General features: G+C 39.3%; 2 protein-coding genes and 1 long non-coding RNA gene across 3 annotated transcripts; 1 reads left to right on the forward strand and 2 right to left on the reverse strand.

The window, feature by feature from the left end:
* Positions 1-4,579: 4,579 nt before the first annotated feature.
* On the reverse strand, positions 4,580-5,566 carry LOC140856853 (uncharacterized). The gene is made up of 3 exons (XR_012140453.1): positions 5,301-5,566; positions 5,100-5,193; positions 4,580-4,925 (listed from the first exon to the last, which is right to left on the reverse strand). It is a non-coding gene; the product is annotated as an uncharacterized lncRNA (long non-coding RNA).
* Positions 5,567-7,764: 2,198 nt separating this feature from the next.
* LOC105044165 (uncharacterized) lies at positions 7,765-11,067 on the forward strand. Its single transcript, XM_010921974.4, has 2 exons — positions 7,765-7,970; positions 8,073-11,067. The coding sequence occupies exons 1-2, from the start codon at positions 7,963-7,965 to the stop codon at positions 8,647-8,649; spliced, it is 585 nt and encodes a 194-aa protein (XP_010920276.1). The 5' UTR covers positions 7,765-7,962; the 3' UTR covers positions 8,650-11,067.
* A 591-nt stretch (positions 11,068-11,658) lies between these two features.
* Positions 11,659-16,484, reverse strand: LOC105044248 (probable alkaline/neutral invertase F). The gene is made up of 4 exons (XM_019849923.3): positions 16,056-16,484; positions 14,853-15,278; positions 13,027-13,585; positions 11,659-12,138 (listed from the first exon to the last, which is right to left on the reverse strand). The coding sequence occupies exons 1-4, from the start codon at positions 16,431-16,433 to the stop codon at positions 11,846-11,848; spliced, it is 1,656 nt and encodes a 551-aa protein (XP_019705482.2). The 5' UTR covers positions 16,434-16,484; the 3' UTR covers positions 11,659-11,845.
* Between the last annotated feature and the right edge of the window lie 4,028 nt (positions 16,485-20,512).

The following is a 20,512-nucleotide window of genomic DNA, read 5'->3' on the forward strand; positions in this document are numbered from 1 at the left end:
CTAGTATGAGGATTTATGAGTTAAATAATAATAGTTGAGATGAGGGTATGAGTTACTAGTGAAAAGATATCAAAAGCAAAGGAATGAGTGTGTTGAATTTTATGAGGAAGTTGGGAGATGGAGGTAGATATTTTTTCTAGATGTTGAATCTTTGTCAGAAGAAAATTGATGTAGGAAAAGAGGATAAAGCAAAGAAAGGTATGATTTATTATTGTAAGAATAAGTTTATACTATACTTGATATTTAAATAATTGATCCAAATTTATTCAAATTTATCAGATGTTAGAGGACTTGGTAGTGATCAATTTTGAATTACATTATTGAAAATTTTCATAATTAGTTGAATATCTTGGGTTTTTTTGAAAAAAAAAACTTAAGATAATATTTAAGAGTTTAAGAAATTGATAGTTGATCAAATATTTTTAAGGGACATAGAAAGAAATTCAAGATTTATGGAGAGTTATTTGGGTAAATAGATCTGAATTAGAAATAACAGGCTCAGCTATAATTAAACTCCACTGTCTTATATAATGTTTTGCATAAGAAATAGCGTAAAGATGCAAATAATTATAGAATATTAAAATCACTTTTGATAAGAATTCCTCCAAGAGTATGTAGATTGAATAATAAGGGCCTAATACTTCTATCGACAGCTATTGATACAAGTCATAGAATTGAAGATCTTCTGAATATTAGCATAATTGGTGATGAAATTTAAAAGTTGATTAGATTTAATTTATTTATGGAGTAAAAATTTGAAAATTATTAATCATGGAATCATGATTGGAGATATGTGTCGATTAAGAATAATTAAGTTACTCATTTTCTGAAAAGAGATGATCGTGTATTGACTAAGGTAATGCTAAGAATGAAAACATATTAGTCTAGTAAATATTGCAAGCACACCAAGTAGAGGATGGTGCTAGAGTTCAGAAGTATAACTTTTGAAAGGAGATCATCAAAACTGAAATTAAGATTTGCAATGCTATATTTTGAATTTGAATTTGAAGTCTAATTTTGATAGTTAAAGCGAGTGCAAAGGATAAAGAAAAAGAAAAATATTGTTATCCAGATCTACTAAGGATGACTTATATAATGAGATTATGATAAAGTCATTCATATGGAAATAGTAAAGTGATTACAAAATTGTGGCATCCATAAATTTGGTGGCTTGATACTTGAACTTGTATCTTTATTGTACATAGGATTACAATGATGGAGATAACTTTTTTAATGAATTCTCGAATGTTATCCAGTTAATTAGATTTCGATAATAATAAAGTAGCGAGTGCTAGTGTGCAGTAGAACAATTGTAACAGTAAATTCTAGATAATTTGATATTAGAAGAAAATATTAGAATTGGGATTACGAATGTTGAAAGAGGGAGGCCATAGTAAAATAGTTGCTAATATGACCAAATTAATCTAAGTTAACATATTGAACTGATTTCTGTTTGACATCTTAATTATAAAAAGTACGATGAATATCCAAAGCTAGGTTACAAGAAAGTTGGTAATGATTTTTGTTCTTTGAGAGTTGCTATGGGGGATTGATAATGCCAAATATCTACGAGTATCTTTAAAAATTGTAAGGATTATAATAAGCTTGAAGACAAAAGGTCTTAAAAGACTAGTATGTGAATAATGTTAATGGAAGTTGTTGATAAAACTTGTGATCAGTGATGTAGATTTAGCATTAATAAATTGAAGATGTGTTTTGAGTATGTACATGCAAATTTTGAAAGACGAAATTTATTTAAGGGGGAGGAATGTGAAGACCCGGCCCAGCCCATTCTTTAGCCTGGCCCGCCTGACGAGGCAGTTGCAGCAAGGACCGAGCAGGGGATTTGTTTCCCCCGTTCTGTGGCGAAAGAAGCCCCACCGCTTCTTTTTCCCAGTACTCCCCACCGAAACAGAGAGAGAGAGAGAGATAGAGAGGGGGGCGAGGGGGGGGTGGGGGGGTGTTGGACATCCAGAACCCTCTCGCGCGCTCTCTCTCTCTTCTCTCCCTCCCGCGCACTGTCTCTCGTCTCCCGCTCCCCCTCTCCCTCTCCCGTTCTCTTTTCTCTCTCGCACTCTTCCCTCCGCATCTCTCTTTCTCCCTCTCTGTGTGTGTGAGTGCGTGTGTGCTGTGTGGGTAAGAAGCAAAGGAAAAAATAAAGAGAGGAGAAAGAGGAGAACTGAGCCCCTCTCATTCCCACTGTGTGTGTGTGTGGCGTGAGTGGAACAGAGGAGAAGAATCTTTGTTTCTTCTCCCCTTTCCGTGCGCCTGTGTGAGTGTGTGGGTGTGTTGTGTGAGTAGGAAACGGAGAAGAGAAAACAGAGGAAGAGGAAAAGAAGAAGAAAAAAAAAGAAAAGAAAAGAAAGAAAAGAGGGGAAAATCTCTCTCCCGTGTCTCCCTCTCTCTCCCCCCACGTCCTCACCCCTTCTCCCACGGTGTGTGAGTGTGTCTGTGTGTGTGAGTGAGTGGAAAAAGAAAAGATCAACTACATCAAGTTTATATTATCGGGATCTTCCACCCATATCTATTAAAAAAGTGAAGACAACAGATAATACTTTTTGCTTAGAACTGAGAGTACGTACGAGGACGAGGCTCCGAGATGGCTTCTGAAAATTCTTGGATCAGTTGGATTTTGGCTATTGCAAAAGGCAAAGATCTCTGACAACTATTTTTATCGATTATAAATCAATAATATTATATGTTAGAAGTTATAATATTATATTTATGCACGTACAGCAAACTCTGATTGCTTATGATCCTATGTTATACTAATTGCATTAGTATAGCATGTATTAAATTTATAAAATGATAATGATAATAAAAAAAATATAAATTATATGAAATTAAAATAGGAGCGGTTGGACTAATCACGATATTAGTATGGCCTCACTATGGGGAACAACATGGTATTTTATCAGTATGATCTCGTCACGGATAGAAACATAGTATTTTATCAGTATGGTGCGCCATCGGTAAGAATTTGGTATTTTTATCAATACGGATCGTCACGGATAGGAATGTGGTATTTTAGTATGGCTAGTTACAGATAGAAGCATGACCGTGATCAGTCCAAGTGTCGAAAATTCGGATCCGATCCATATTACACATATCATAATTAAATGATAAATATGAATCATAGTTTGATATTGATGTTAATAGAAGTAATAGTAATTAAAGAATGAAATCCTAATTGAATTGAACTTATTGAAGTGGTTATATATGACAAGCATATCAAAGTTGCTGATGATAGAATATGGTATGCATTGAAAATTTCATATATGAGATTTGATGAATATCCTGGTATCATTATTAAGATGGATATATAAATACTCAATTGTAAATCTGATATATTTGAATCATTGTTTCTCATTGGATATGTTTATTAAAGAATTATTATCTTTCCATACTAGTGTGTGTACTTAGAAAATTCTTACTAAGTTATTAGCTCATGTATATTATTTCTATTTTTTTCAGAGCCGCAGAATACCTAGCTAATCGAGGTTGATTTGAAACTTTTGATGAGAAATAGTAATAGTTAAATTTTTATTTGATACTGGGGGTATCTGAACCATGTATTTTAGATAATCTTGATTTTTATAAAAATTCACAATGAACTATTTGTTTTAATTATTTGTCCTTTGATATTAAGTGTTCTGATTCAAATGTATCAGGCCTTGGATATATTCTAGAATTACACTCTAGAAAACATGCGGCCGTGTCACTTGGCCAACCCAGGTGTGGGGTTTGAGGCATGATAGTAATAGTATGTAACTTTAGTAAAATATGCATTTCTTTTGAAATACACCTACATCAGGTCTGGCAGTCAATCAATAGTGGCAAAAAGAAAGAGTTCTCCCAGAAAAAGACCCACAAGTAATTGCCAAAATTGGTATAATGCAATGATTTAAATGATTTGTCATGCGTCAAAGATTTACCATCCAGGATAGGTTCGTTCATCATATGCAAGAAATGGAATTAGATGATAATCTCTTTAAAATAATCCACCCCATTACTATCTGCAACAATTCAACTAGAAACAGAGAGGAAGGGGGAAAATGGTTTACAGGTTTGGCAGTTGGTCACTAAATAACTTATTAGATTGCAATTCCTTGATATCCCAACTTTATAACTTAAGAAGAACAAAGTATTGCAGATTGGTTAAACCTTCAGAAACACTTAAGAAACAGAAAAGCACATGGCTATCTCTGTGATTTCCGAATAGTAGAGTAATTAAGTTAAAAAAAAACTGTGACAGCAGAACTTGAAGAACCTTTACGGTACAATTTGAGCTAAAACACCTTAGAGAATCGCTACAGAGAATGAGAACCAATTAAGAGTAGGAAGGAAACCCGGTTGGGATGTTTCTGGACACACATTGATACACAGCAGACTGGTGGCCATGCATCAATGACTCATTATAATAAGTAAATCCTAGTTTCTTCTTGTGGTGTGGATATCTTTTCATCCTAGTAATTGTGAATAATGGCTGCACTGATCAATGTATTACTTTACTTTGCGCATTCATGAATTTTGATTTACTTCTTAATGCAATCAGCCTAAGTGGCTGCCTTCTGCCTCAGCAGTATATCCTATTAGCTGCTTTCAGAGTACAACTGCCATACAAAGGAAGGCAGTGCCAACTGTTGCAATTGAACTAGAGAAAACGAAGCAAAGGGCTCACTTTATTGTTGATATGCCTCTGATGTGTCAACTTGTCATTAGATAAGAAAGGTTGCTATTAACAAAATACCAACATAGACTTGCTATATCCTAAATTGCTTTGATGCCTCAAATTCGTCAGAAGTCACCATTCTGAAATGGTCTTTTTGGAGATTTAAAAAACCCATGTGAATGGACAAAGAAATAAATTAGACATGCAATTGGGACCAGACAGGTTTCTTGGACGCTTTCCAACTCCGGACCCACTGTGAACAATTGAATTAAATAATATACGTGGGTCAAGTTAAGAAAGACCTCAAATTCGCTGGAAAATAACAGTTCTTGATGGTTTTCTGGGAGATTTTACCACAAAAAAAAAGTTATCTAAATCTTTAAATCTCAGAGAAAATTAAGGTAGATGGAGAGAAAATGGAACTTACAATCTGAGCAGGCCAGAGAAGGGTTGTGGATGCTTTCCAGTTCTTGATCTCTCCCAATCTCCCAGACTCCCACCACGTGGATCTCTCCGCCCTACTTCTCATTCCAAGAATCAAAAGAAAGGCATTAGGGTAAGAAGCGAAACGATCAATGAGAAAGGGGAGAAAGAAGGAAAGAAAGGGAGGGAGGCCGGCGGTGAATACCTGACGAGGAGGTGCCGGGCACCGAGCTTTTTGAAGAAATAGTGGGGGTTGAAAGAGATGAGACATCCCACCCATCGCGGCAGCTCGAGCCGCCGGGCGACGACGCCATTGGCTCGCCGTCGATGGGCAGCGGCTTTGGAATGGCGGCAGGGAAAGGGATGGGGGAAGTTTATAGAGAGCTCCGCTGGGTGTAGGTAGCGGCCGGACGTGACGCCGGACTTTCCCCTGGTTTCGGACTGCAACTTGGCAACGAGAAATTGTTGGTTCCAACGATTCCACCTCATCATCCAATCATAACAAATCAGGACGTTATTTTAAAAACGTTTTTTTTTTCCTTCGAAACAGTGAAAATTATCAGCTGATCTTTTATACTTAATAGTAATTTTTTTTATTTAAAATTTTCAATCAACAATATATTTTTTTAATAATAAATAATATGTTGATTCATGATAAGATAGTAGGACCGTTTTAATCAATATTTTCTTTTTGAGACTAGGTACTATAAAGATGATGATAAATGACTGATCTTCCGATTTGCAACATGTTAGGATGGGGATGGAGGATGATTGGCCCCTGTGATCAACTGAAGTATAAAGATATATAAGTATGAATTTTGGATGGTAGTCATTAAAGATGGCAATCGGATCGGATCAGATCGGATCATAAACGCATCGGATCAAAAAAATGTCAATCTAAATCCGATCTGTTTATTAAACGAATCAAAAATTCAAATCTGAACTCGATCTGTTTATTAAACAAGTAATCCGATCCGATCCATTTAATTTATTTATTAAATAAATTAAATTAAATTAAATGGATTAAACAAGTTAAATAGATTAAACAGGTTAAACAGGTCGGGTTAAATGGGTCAGAAACAAATTAAACAGATTTTAAATGGGTTAAACGGATCTTAAATGGGTTAAAAAGGTTAAACAAGTCAGGTTAAATGAATCAGAAATAGGTTAAACAGGTTAAATGAATTATCTGACTCAATCCGATCTGAATATTAAACGGGTCCGATATCTAAAATCCAAATTCGATCCACTTATTAAACGGATTAAACAGATTGACCCGTTTATGACCGAAATCCGTTTAGCCTAAACTCAAACTTGTTAATGACGGGTCGAATACAGATCGGATTGATGGGTCGGGTCATATTTTGCCAGCCCTAGTAGCCATCTGAATGCTCATAATTTGTCCATTGAATGTAGACACCAGCTCATACAATTAAGATGTTTAGCCCAAGCAAGCATGTATTATCTTATAATAATCATGAGAAACCTTCTCTGGGAAAACCATATGGAGATTTAAGACACCCAATTCAACGTTGCTTGTTAGCCTATGCTCTTTCCATTTTCCTTTTTTTATTTTTTTCTGGATGGTTAAAGAAAGTTTATATTACGCTATCAAAGAGACTGCAGGAACTATCCTATGCATAATATCCAAGATTGTACTTGGGAGGTTGAGATGCCATGAATGCACACCCACGTTGCAAGTATTAGAAGCGGCGAGCCAGCTTACTGCGTGATTGGCTTGTTGGAGATGTGCATAACTTAGAGGTGAGGGGTGCAATAGCTTGAAGATCCAAGAGAGATTGATGTGCATACCAAAAGCAATCCATGATAACGCTGTTGGTATGCCGATAGTCCGATGGTGTATCAATTGCTATAAGGTATCATACACTGCTCCTGGAGATTTCGTAGAAGAAAATCCTCAAAAAAAAATGGCATTGTTGTGGAAGAGGATGCAATTTTTATCGAGAAAAAGAAAAATTTTGACCTACTTGTCCTCTCTGTACAAGGCACGTGGCTACAAACAATGGAAGCCTGGTTTGTTGAGAATTGCATTTTCACATGACTGATTATAGGATAATAGGATTCATAAAAAAAGAATAAAATAGATTGCATGAGATGTAATTTGGCACCAACCATGTTCTTATTAGATACTAAAAAGATCTCTCTAATATGCATCTCTAAAAAAAAAAAAAAATCATCTAAAACATAATTTTGCATAGAATAGAAGAAAAACCTAACATCTTCTCTTTAATACGGTCCATGGCATGCATATATTTGGATCACCTGTTAAGATTTGTACCAGATCCGGTAATAATTGGATTCAGTTCTGATTTTCAATAACTTTCTGCTCCTGATTTTTTTGGTAGAGTGCATCCGACTTCTTGAGAAATACTTTCTCCATCTAATTTTGGAAATACAATACGATTCAACAAGTATATATAATTTCAAAATGCAGCACAATAATCTACGAAACTAACCGACTGCAATAGAAAAAACGATAGAAACTTCTAATAATTAAAAATATATTTTTCAAAATCCAAATTAAGTTTTTGAAACAAAACTGATTCCCACGCTAGCTTGACCCTTTCTCCTACTCAAAACAGAGGTCGGTTTCAGCGGGCGGGGCAGGTGATGGACAAAACCATTACGAAAGACATGGGCCTTCGTTTTCGATTCTTTATCTACGGAACCTCCTTTCCCTTCGCTAATCCCACACTCCTTCCTCCCTTCTTCCCTAAACCTACCTTCTCCATCTCAAGCCGCCGCCTCCTCAAAATCCACCGAATAATACGAGCAAACCAAAACAATACTAGCATTCGCATTCCATTCACATTCCGTAATTACTCGAATTCCCTTTCATTTTGTTCATGGATGAGTAAGTAACGATCCTCCCCAAGAACAAGCTTTTTTTCCCTTTAAAGAAGAAGGGGGCAAGAAAAAAAGACCCCACTTTTTGCCGTTTTTGTCTCTGTTCCAGATCCGAGGACCATGACAGCGAGCCCAAGGAGTACGATGGGCGGTCTTGGGCGGCGACGGAAGAGACGCGGAGCACGACGAGCATCCACGTGACGGCGCTGGACGGGCTGGTGAACGTGAACTCTCTCTTCACCATCGCCGTCTTCGTGGGGCTCTCCCTGACCTCCCCGGGACAGCGGAGCCTCGAGGGCAGGGCCGCTTGCGACGCCGGCACGGACGTCGTCCGCAACCTCCTGGTGTTCGAGGTGGTCTCCTTCAGCTTCTTCCTCTTCTCCAGCCTGGTGGCCCAGGGCCTCAAGCTCGCCATCAATCTCCTCAACAGCAACGACGTGGACGAGGCCTTCCGGGCGCACATCAACGCACGGGTGCTCCGCCTCGGCATGCTCGCCTCCGCGGTGGGTTCGGTGATGGGCTGCCTATTCCTGCTGCTCTCCATGGTCGACGTCATCCAGATCCGCCTCGGCTTGCTGTCCTGCGGCAGCATCTCCGCCGGCCGGGCGGTGGCGGCGCTCGTCACCCTCGTCTCCACCGCCCTCGTCGTCTACATCTCCACCGTCCTCTATGCCTTCACCCACTGAGCCGCCCTTCTGCGGCCTTTTCCACTTTCCTGCCAACCTACGTTCATTCTTTGTTTTTTACTTTTTCCTATTCGGAATGGATGAATTTAAAAAAGAAAAAAAAAACTGAAAATTTTTGGCGGCGTTTGGAAGGAATTGCGAGTGCATCAGAGAGTTCATATCGAATGGATAAGGCAGAAGAGATGGTGATCTGACCGAACTCGAGTTTGAATCCAGGACCTGGTGGTTGGATTGGGACAGCTGTTTGGGTTTGTGATTCGTTTACTCCACGCGATTGAAATGAGTCACCATAATAAATAATTAGGTTTTAGGATTCTGCATCCGATAATTATATGCTCTCAGTGTCCCACGATGAAGTAATGATCTCACGACAAAGCATAGAACAGTCATAATACTTAGTAATTATCCGTATCGAATCATCTACAATGCAATTTTTTCAGAACTGGATTGGATCGGCTGGTCGGATCGGGGATTGGTTTTAATCTCAAAGTAGAACTTGGGTTGGATCTGGTTGATCTTCAATCCGCAAAAAATTGGCAAAAATCGATGAACCGATTGGCTCATGATGAACCAGCCGGACAACGAGTTAATCGTTTGCGGATAAAAAACTGTCGAAGGTATTTTGGATTGATCCCGACTTTTCATCTTCGATATTTTCAGGGTCCACCACATCCATCCAAATCCACCGCCTCTCTCCTCGAGCCCTCTTCTTAGAGTCTCTGCAGTAAGGCCCCAGTCTACTTCTTCTTTGATAGAAACCATTTCGACTGGCTCGAAAATCCTCTCTAAGATGAAGGCTTGGGTGTACGACGAGTACAGAGCCACCAGCATTTTGTGGTTCGACGCGGGGGTCTTGATCCTGGAGGTGAAGGAAGATCAAGTCCTCATCAAAGTGGTAGCTGTCGCTCTCAACCCGATGGATTTCAAGAGGAGGCAGGAAAAATTCAAAGCAACTGTTTCTCCTCTTCCAGTAAGTTTTATTTTTTATCTTTCAATCTTTGTCTCTCGTTACTTTGGGTCGGTTTTGTTTTTCTCTTTTCAGATTCTTGTCCATGATTTATGCTTTGTTCTTTCCATATGCAAAAAATACTTCTTTATCAAGCTCTATTTTTTATAAAAAATATAAAAATAAGATCATATCAACATCTTTATAATACTGCCTCTCCATAATGTATTGTAATATTTAGCATATGCATAAGCAATCATTACCACAGATAAGCATGGAAGTCTTATGTTTTCAGGAAGGAAACTGTAAGAAAAATATGTATATAAATTTTACCTTCTGTATTTCTTTTGGTGGAGGGATGATTTGCTATTTTTTTATATAAGATATCTTTAATGCCACCTCTTTTAGCATGGAGAGAGATGAATATTTTTTATTTTTTTTTTTTTACTTTGACGATTGAGATGATTTTTACAATTGAACCCTCCTCCCCCTCTTCTCTGCCCTCCTCGATGGTGTGTCATGCTGATGTCATGGGTCAATTGATTGGGCCGACTGATTGACTCGGTTGATATCCCTGATATTTTTTTCATTCCGGTCTGATGTCCGATCCGCTCCAAAAAAATATTGATACAATGTGAGATGAAATGATTATGTTAGCGGACAAATAAGATCAGTGGATTCTGAATGTTGTTGTGCTGTCGTCGTAAATGACAAAATCACGGATCATCATTAGGAGAGTGGCAGTCGTATGATAAAAATATATGCAAGAATTTGATTTTTAATCGAGAAGAACATTGGCGCCAGACGAGATTCGTGATGCCTTGCTTGACTTACACAAGTGGTGCAAAATTCACGAGGATCAATAGATCACGCTCCGCATGTGACATAACCCATGTGGTAAATCACTTGTAAGCTCACACGTGTTAAAAAAGGTCGAAGACCATGCACCAGGAGAGAGAAACTTTTAACTTGTATGATCCGAATTTTTGACGAGTCTTGCTGAAAACGGGCTAAGACTATGCACGAGAAAACCTATGAACGGCATCATCCTACCTTTTAATGGGTTAGGAAAATCAACTAATATTACTTAATCTTCTTCTTCTTCTGATTATTATTATTATTATTTTGCCAACTAGATGAGAAATGATCACTATAACAGAAACAGAACAAGTTGGTTACGACCAGCCCCTACATATTGATGCATATGGCAGTATCTTAATTCTTATCAAAGACCAAGTCCATCCAGCACTTGCACTCTTTTCAGCCATCTGTGCACTGGTGTTCGCTGGACAATCTGCAATCATACATCTCGTTGAACACATCATTGTGCTGAAGTTTATCATTTTGAACAAAACCCTCCATGTTTCACTCATTGGAAGGAAAAAAAGACAAAGGCCTCTAGAATGATATGTAACCTATAATATTCGAACAGTTGTAGAATTGAAATTAGAAATGGCCGCTTGGTTTCATTTTAGCGAGATGGTTGGCTATGCCATTCCCCTCTCAAAATTCTTTTCCTTGATCGATTGGTTGAGAGAAACTCGCATACCTTTCTCCACAGATATTCTTCAGCCGAAGCGGTAGCTAGAAAAGTTGTTCAACTCCTTTCAGATTGGCTCATTCTTTGCAAAGAGAAAGAGACTATGGGTTTGACCAATGACAGGCAAACTGAGAAGTTTATATCCCATCTTTGGATCTTAGATGATTTCCTAACCGTTTGGCAATTGTTGAACCTAGTTGGTAATCCCCTGAACCGTCCAAACTTTCTTTTCTATTTCCATTGGTCATCAGAAGTTCCGATCCTTCTGCCTTAGCTGTATGGTTTTTGCACTTATATTGACTTAGCTTTTGTTTTTCAAGTTGAGGTGAAGCAGATGAGTTCTTGCTGTATTAGAATTCTGACCTTATCTTTGTAAAGATTTCAAACTCCTTGTACATGGCTCTTTCTGCTTTTTAATAAATTTTGGGTGATCTTTGATCTCCCTTTGAAAGGAAAAAAAAATCATGGAATATAGTTTACAGGGCATGCATATGAATGTACTCTTCATTGCTCTCTCTTATACAGTTGGTCTCCAAAAATTAATTTGGACAATGAACTCATAACAGTTTCAGAAGATAAATGCATAAAACGAAAATTTTGAGAATAGTCGTGAAACTGCAAAAAACACAGCAATTCCCTCTTGAACGACAGTGCAAGGCCGATAATAATTTCCAACTCCAAAAATGTCTTCAAGAGGCGTGCAGGATAGTTTATGTTGACCACGTTGTCATTCTTCTGAGAGGTCTCGCCTGTCTATCCTCCTCCTGTGCTATCATTCCCAGGCGAGATGGATCCTCAAGCACCATTTTAGCAACCAAGTAACCAGCAATAGACCAGGTTTGGAACTTGCGAGCTTGCTTCCCAACGTACCTCCCTATCTTTCCATCATAATATTCAGGCCAGTTATCCTTCGACAGCCTGCGCTCTGCAAGCTCGATAGCTCGTCTTCCCATGTGGGGTCGTCCAGTCTTAATGCTTGCAGCAGCTAGAAGCCAAAGTAGCACTGAAAAGAAGGTGAAATAATTTTTGTGAGGGAACCGAGCACACTATTAATTGAACAGAAACATACACGCTAATTTTTAAGGTCCTGCTCGACTATAACTAACAATGGCGAAAGAAACCAAACTTTGGCCAATACATATGATCGGTTCAGACGCATGGGATAATTTCCTTCCCTCCATGGCATAACTACACACACATAAGCATTGCCAGTTGTCTGACAATTCAAAGAAATAGACCCTAAATTGATTTTGGCGGGGGAAGATCATCTCAGTTCACTATATCTGAGGTCTCTAGGAGGAAAGCACACCAATAGAAAATTGAAAAAGTAGAACATATGCAGCATGTCAATGAGGACTGGCACTCATCATGTCCTTGCGACCCAGGCAGACACCAAACAGCACAGGATCATGAGATAGAGATCTTCAAGAAATTGAAAGTATGAGACTAATCTATTATCTGGTGAAACCAATTCTAGAGTATGAGACTAAGAATGATTTGCATGACAGTCACAAGAAAAAAATGGTGTTTTGTGATGTATCAGTATAAGAAAATATTCATTGGATATAATTTCTGGAGCTTATGAGTAAATATGCGGTACGAGCAACAAGGTGAAATGCCACTTGCCGGCGGCTTTTTTTTTTTTTTTTTCAAATTCTTGCCAGCAGATGTCAATATCAGAGCAATTGGATCACTGTTACCAAACCCAGGAAAAACGGAAAAGAACCAACATTACATCAGCAGACCAATATAGGATACTCAGGAATAATATCGTATATGTGATTGTATCAAACATGCGAATCAGCTAAAGCTATTTGTGATGCTTGTTAATTGTAAAAGAAATTAGTTATTATACCACTTGAGAAATATCGATTATGCATTTGAAACTCACCCGGCCAAGATCCCCCATTGTGGTAGCTCCATCTAGTGTTTTTTGGATCACCACCTGTAACTACTCGCCATTCATGACTTTCTATCGCTGGATAACAAACCTTCAAAGGCATTTCTCCAACCAATTCTGTCCAACGTTCTTCCAGAAGATCCATAATGGCTGCAGACTGAGCTGGTGTTGCTAAAGATGATACAATTGCCAAACAATTACCCAAGCAAAACCAACGAAAGTCCATTCGAGCAGGACTAACATTTCCAATGAAGTAACCACCACGAGTTGGCATAAAATCAAATAGCCAATCTGGAAGAGAGTCAGGCATCACATTGAATTTGTTAACAGCCGTATGAGAATATTGCTCCGTTTTATACCGGTAAATGTCATTAAGTTGACGAAAGTCAAGCCAAAAGTAACTTCTCATGTGATAGGTCAAGGCATGTAGGCGCTTTGCTATCCGATCTGCAAATTCCTTCCCTTCGTCATCATGGTTTAGCAAAACCAAGGCACATTTTAAGGCCATAAAGAACAGCGCTTGTATTTCAATAGGGTAGCCATAAATTCCCTGCAGAATGCGTTTTATGTGAAGTAGGTAAGTCAGTACACTTGATCATCTTCAGGAAAAGCTTAAAACGAGAGATCTATTTTCCTTTTTTCCTTAAACTAAACATGAAGACTGTCTTTCAAAAAATAAGAGTATACCCCAGTTGCTTACTGCCAAGTTATGTTCAACAAAGCATTTGCTTCTAATAAAATGAAACATTAGAAATGAAGTGCAAGATGAAAAAAGGTTGGATGCTACTTTGTAGGCAATCAAAATATTTGGCACTTAAAATTTTCACATTCAATTTTAATAGCATGTTGTCGAGCTGAACAACTAATGTTCTTAGCTCCTCTGACAGCCCCCAGATAGATTCCTTAATTATTCTTCCATATTACTCAAAGGTAGTGTGTTTTAAACAAGAAATGTATGACCAATGGCATTTGGACTTATGTATCATATATGTAATTCTAAAGTAAATTTTTGAAACTAATAATGGAGCATGTATGAGCAATGAAATTTGGACATGCTTCTTTAAATATCCAAGGCATGAGGCTAGAGTTTGTAGATATTTTATCATTTTATAGTCACTCCCTGCAGAGTTTGAGATCTTCCTTAAATAAAGGGAAAAAAAAAACAGGAATTGTAATTTAATTCATAAATTAATTTGACGGTACTTTCCTCATAATCCAAACCTTTGGAAATCAAATAGGAATGGACATGGAGCAGAAACTCCTATGCTGAAAATTTTCCATGGAAATATTAAGCAAATAAGAGTGACTGGTGAACAAGGTTTCAGAAAGCTGACTTGGGATAGCTTGGACGAGGCTTGATTTCTATTTACTGTTACTTAAATGCTTTCAGTTTGGAGAATATTTTTTTCATAAAATTAGTATCGCATTAACGAATTTTCAAGTCTAGAATTCCTGATTTTACCACAATCTAATAAAGAAAACAATTCTTCCTTCTACTGTTAATAAGTATTTTAAAAAAATTAATATTTGATTTGGAAACTGCTGATTCTGCCTCTTATTTATGCGTCTACATTCATGCAGAAAGCTATCTATACTTTTTGGTTCCAAAAACTTTTGCCTAACTGCAAATTCCATGTTTTGAAATCTTTGTCAAATTGCAGGTTGTCCATCAGAAGGAAAGTTTTCAGTAAGTCAGTGATCTGTCACCAAAAGTATGAAAAATGGGAAACAAGACAGGCTAATATAACCAGAATCAAGATGAGCCCTAAAATAAATTTTGACCGATATAGAGCGAGGATATATTTTGGGAGGCTCACCATTCTGCGGTCTATCATACAACAGCCATCAGGACAGAGTAGAGTGGGAAACGTATTAAAACCTTCAGAGAGGCACAAGGTCAAAATAAGCCGCATGCCCTTTTGGCATTCAGGCATTTCAACCAAGGAACGGTCACCTGTGGATTTTGTGTATGCACGAAGCAATATGATCCACCAAAAGCCCGAATCAACAGGAGCAACTCTTCCAATAGCACTTTCCCCGAAATCAGCTTGTAACTCTTCCTCATCTTTTTTATGCAGGACTTTGAAGCTTGCTGGCATCGCACCTTCCCCTAACTTGAAGTGGTCAAACTTTTTCTCCCGTGCTTGAAGGCGGAGTGTTTTCAGGAGGAAATTTTTGACAATTTCTGGCTCCCCACTCATCAGAAATGCCAAGCCACTAGGGACAAAATCCCTCACAAACACCTATCAGATTAAAACAAATTCAGAACCACCCAACATATTCCTTGGGATCTCCATAGCTATTGCATCACGTCAAACAAACAAACACTTAATTGAACAAAGCTCATGATGATTTTTTTTTTTTTTTTTGAGATGAAAGCAATCAAGAGATATCCCATTTGATTAACAGAATGCTCATATACCAATAAATGAAAGTACCTGGAGCTATAGTGCCTTTTACTTCACTATTATAAACTCCAAGACTACTAATCTAGCTGTTTGATCAGTTCTTAGGGCAACTTCTAGAATGAGTTATACAGCAATCAAGACATTCAGACGTTTAATTAGAGTTACTAAATTTTGGGCATTGATTGCATTTCAGAAGAGCAGACCACAGAAGTTTCAGGTTAAAAGTTGGACAATTTTTAGTTCCAGTTAATTCTAACATGCATTGGTTTGTGAATTCAACATCTCAGGCAACATTTAAGCCTGACAATGAGAAAATGAATGCCGAATTAGAACAGTATGCCACCGAAGAGATTAAATGCAACTGGAAAGTGTGAGAGAGCACCAGTCTAGCATCAAAGAAATCGGATAGAAGTATCATAAACAACCACCTAATAAATTGACTGTGGGGAAACTCCTTAATTCCTCCATATTTATTTCAAAAAAAAAAAAAAAAGAAATCAGCTAGACACACCAAATAAATTGCAGGTGCAAAAAAAGCAAATCTGCTAGAAAACCGAAGGTATAACAAAAAAATATTAAAATTGTAACTAACTCGAAAAAAGAAAACGAAACCTGATTATAGTTGAGTGCTTCTTCTGTATGGTCTAATGCAGCAATGGTTCCAACCGGTTTGCCTCGGAAGTACACCAATGAGCGCTTTAGGGCTTCCCAACCTTCTGCCAGGACAGAATGTGTCTCACCACCATCGGATGCCCTCGGAGTGCTTGCACAAGAGCTTCCACTAGCAGACGAATATTCTTGGTCTTCCGCTATGCTTGGGAGGTTCGAAAAAGGATGGCGAGATGGACCTGGTGCAGCAGACGGCTCAGATGAAGTCCTCTGGTCATAAGACATCCGGCGTTCGATGTGAAATGCTGATATAGGTCTAGCTTCAAATGTTGAGAAATCCAAGGGACATGGATCGCTGTCAGTCTGATCAGTTGGATCCATTGCAACTGAAGGCACAGGTATGAAGAAAAGCCGCTAAGTTCTGTTCCAAAAGATAAGTAATCTGCACTCACCAAATCAGATCAGGCAGAATCAAAAGTTGAGATTCATATCAAGAGCAGAAAACAAAGTATTCACAGCAGCGAAGTTGTTCCACAGGGAACTCTATAAACAATGAGGCCAATGACCATATTTCGATAATTTTTTTATTTTTAAAGAAAGCTAAGACTATTTCATCAGTTGCTAATTCCATATCAAAAACTCTCAACACTTCTCACAAAGAAAGGAAAGAAAAAACGAGGACCAGCTTGAAATCATTACTTCGACAAGAATGGCAATGCTGATTGCTGAACAAAAGACAGGCACCAACGGAATTCACCAAAGCAAAAAAAATCTTCAATTCAACTCAACGAATGAATCACATATTTTGTCTTGAAGAACTTTCATAAAAGATCTTGCATTCTTGCCATACTTCTGGGATTGTGAAGAGACTCCCAATTTCCATTCTACCATCTAAAGCATTATCGGAACAGCGGTATGATCATTAGGGGTATTTGTACTAAAAAGAGGTAGCGGTCAGCATCACAGCAAAGAATATAATTAAAAGTAGGTATTGATCATATAATTCCTAAATCAAATAAATTTTTGGAATTATTAACAGCATTTATGAAGCAACCCGTTTCTCGTTCTTTTCTTCTTGCAAAAGCACATAAAAGTCAAGCAGTAACAACAATAACTGCATACCTCGGAACATCAACGAAAACAAGAAAAGTGACCAAGAATCTCTATCGAGACCATGCATTAATCCATTAGAGCAATATCAGCATCATTCAGATACAGTGGGTCGAGAAAATTCAGTCGCAAGTAGACTACCGATTTGTCCGTTATTCTTTTTCTTTTTTTGCTTCTAGCCCATTATATCATCAAAATAGGCAAAATTCATGGAAGATGATTCATATATTGGAGCCTAAAAGAATCATCAAGGAGTACCATAAAAAATCAAGAACGAAGAGAAGAATAGAGAACAATGCATGTTCTTGATTAGAAAGGCGAACAATCAATAAGGACAGATATTCCCAGAAAAAACTGCGAATAGGAGTACCTAAAACAGTATCAAATGGGTATGCATCAAACATAAACTCGATCAAAAAAAGAAGGAAATTCGAAGAAACCTCCAAGAAAAGACGCAAGGAAACTAGAGAAAGAAAAGAAGAACTTAAGGATTGAAGGGTCGAATCGAAACCAGAACAGATTGTCGAAAAAAGAGAACAAGATGGAGTTCGTTCGGTAGAATCACCTGCGCTCGGATCAGGAGGAGAACCGAGCTCGCTATCCAAAGAGCTCCCTCGCCGCTCGCTTTCTTGGAGAAACCCTAGCTCTTTCCAAGAAGCGATGAGCCGTGGGAGAGAAAGGGGAGGTGTTCGAATGGGGATGTGTAGGTATTTAAGCTACTCCGGCTCTCAGAGCATCGAGCATGTAATCAAATATCGGCGCTGTAAAGCTGGCGAGAGCGGGAGTACCAGAGAGTGGGGAGAAACAAATACATGACTACCAGTCTATCACTGAGGCTGTGACCAGACGAGTCGTGGGGACTGACCGGCTGGCGCCGCGGATTGGGAGTTGGGGGTGGATCGGTCACCGGGTGGAGCCGGTTCGGTTCTTGGAAGGTGGGGCGATCGAGAAGGGACGGCTGGGATATTCTTGTTTCCTGGCTCGGGGCCCCACGCCCTTCGCGCCCCGATCGTTCGTTATCCGAGCACTCTCCCTGGCTCCTTGCAAAACACTAATTACACCCTAACAATCTGGCCCACGGAATAACCAAATCAAATCTTTAGGAATAAGAGACGTGGGGCCACTCGAAATCACATTTCCTATCGAGTGAACAGTGGGTGATGTTAACTGCACAAACGTTTGGTTTTGGTTGGGCCCCCACTACTGTGGGACGGAGGGGGAGACCAACGGTATGGATCTGCCCGGGTAACACGTGTCGAGTAGATTATGGCTCCAAAGAGGAGGCCGTTGGCGCTTCTGGTGGCGGGCGCATAAATGAGTTCATCTCGGCCGTCCAGTGAGCGGGGATCTGAAGGATGAAATGAGTTCGAAGGTGAGCGGCTGAATCTCTGATGGCGGTTGGTTCGTGTGGGATCCGATGGCTGGCTAGAGTGTAAACAGCGACGGAAAATACGGTACTCCCCCGTTCTTCCCCGCATCGCCTCATAGAAAAAAGATTATAGCACCGGTGGATACACCTGTTCGTGGGCTGGGACGGGCTATGTCCAATGGTCAACATAATTTACTGGGTTCCGAGCCTGGCCAGGGCCATCCTTCGAGCATGGCTTGTCCTTCCGGCCCCCCTTCCAGCCCAAGTTCAGCCCGTCCTTCGCGCCTACGTTCCAAGCCCATGCCTGACCTGTCCTTCGAGCTCACCTTCTAGGCCCAGCCCAGTTTTACCTAAAAGTGTTCAGAAAATTTTAAAATACTAAGTACGAATGATTAATTGTTCCACTCAGTTGACATCTTAACATAATTGATAATTAAATATAAGAATACATCGAACATGAACAAATAATATAAGAAAAATTGGTTTGGTTCAGGCATTAATCCCCAACACTGAGCCCAGCTCACCTATTAAATGAGCTTATTTTCCAGACCTGGCTTGGCCCACCAGGCCTAAAACTTCTGGTCCGAGCTTGCCCAAAAGCTTTGGGATCAAGCAGCCAGGTGGACCGCCCTACCTGCGAACAAGTCTATTGGTGAAGAAGAAATGAAAGAACAAGAGTTGGAGCATTATTTAGCATGCCATCACATAAATTGAAAGACAAAATGCTTTATGCTCTTCCGTAAATGCGAGCTGCCAGGACTAAAATGGCAAAAAACCCTTCATGGACCACCTACCCATGTATGGTGCATAAGAACTGGCCTGGTGCTCCTTTGGAGTACGCTAAGAGGTATAGAAATCAATACTCAAGTAAAAACCATAAGGTAGTTTGGTTCAATAATCCACACGACAAAAAAATTAGGCCGACAAAGTTTAAGTTAAGCCGAACGAATCTAAAAAACTAAAACCATTGTCCGACTTAGCTACCATCAAATCTCTGTTTGTATAGTACATGGCACTTGTGATAAGGGACACGGTTCAACTTCAAAGAATATGAGCACTGGATTCGACTCTCATGTATATAAATCCTCAATTCTGCTAGCAATAACTCCGTTTGCCCAAGGGCTCTGACTCCAGCCTAGGTTAGGATGGGATGGGTATAGAATAGAGGATGGGAAAAAAACCTCCATATCTAGTGCTCAAGCATTGCCTCGCATGGAAAGTCAATTTAGACTAACTAGCTTTTGGCTAACACAAAAAAAAAGACAGTATGTAACTTATTACTGAAATAGCTCAGTCATGCGCTCAGTAATACTAATATTTTTCATATGGTTGACTGTGAAGAATTTTCATGATTGTAATAATGAATGACAATGGGGCTAGCGTTTCTTATAATTATATCCATTTCTTAATCTTTTGTAAGTTAGTATGTAGATAGAAGACTTGGGAGTACATCAGAAACCCCGTCAAATATTATAGATGCAACACCCCCTGACTTACGCTACTTCGCAGACTAAACGTATCCGATATTATATATCGTTTTTGTTCGTGTCATCCCGAAACCCGATATTGAGTATAGAATCTCCGAGCTTCTTGTCACGCCGAGAACGTCGCCTCTAAATCTAAATCCAACCGGAAACGTATCGATATCGCGAGCGCCCGCGGTCGCCGGAACCCCTTCACATTTCTGCCGGCGACTCTGGCCCGGCCGGCCGGGTCTTTGTCACCCCATACCCGCCGCCTCGGTTCTCGGAATCCCCCCCTCCTCTTCCACTAACGATGGAAAAATCCTGTCTCTACTTCCCTCCCTCCCTCTCAATCCCATGGAAGGTATGAAGCCTCACCGCGAAACTCTCGACCTCACGCCCGGAGCGTTGATTTATTGGAACCACATATTTTGGTATAAGAGCACCTGAAAGAACAAGGATAATGACTCACACAGAGGACTGAGGAGCAAGCAAGAGTGAAGCCAGTCTTCACATGC

Source organism: Elaeis guineensis, chromosome 4 (genome assembly GCF_000442705.2).
Source record: "Elaeis guineensis isolate ETL-2024a chromosome 4, EG11, whole genome shotgun sequence".
Lineage (NCBI taxonomy): Eukaryota > Viridiplantae > Streptophyta > Magnoliopsida > Arecales > Arecaceae > Elaeis > Elaeis guineensis.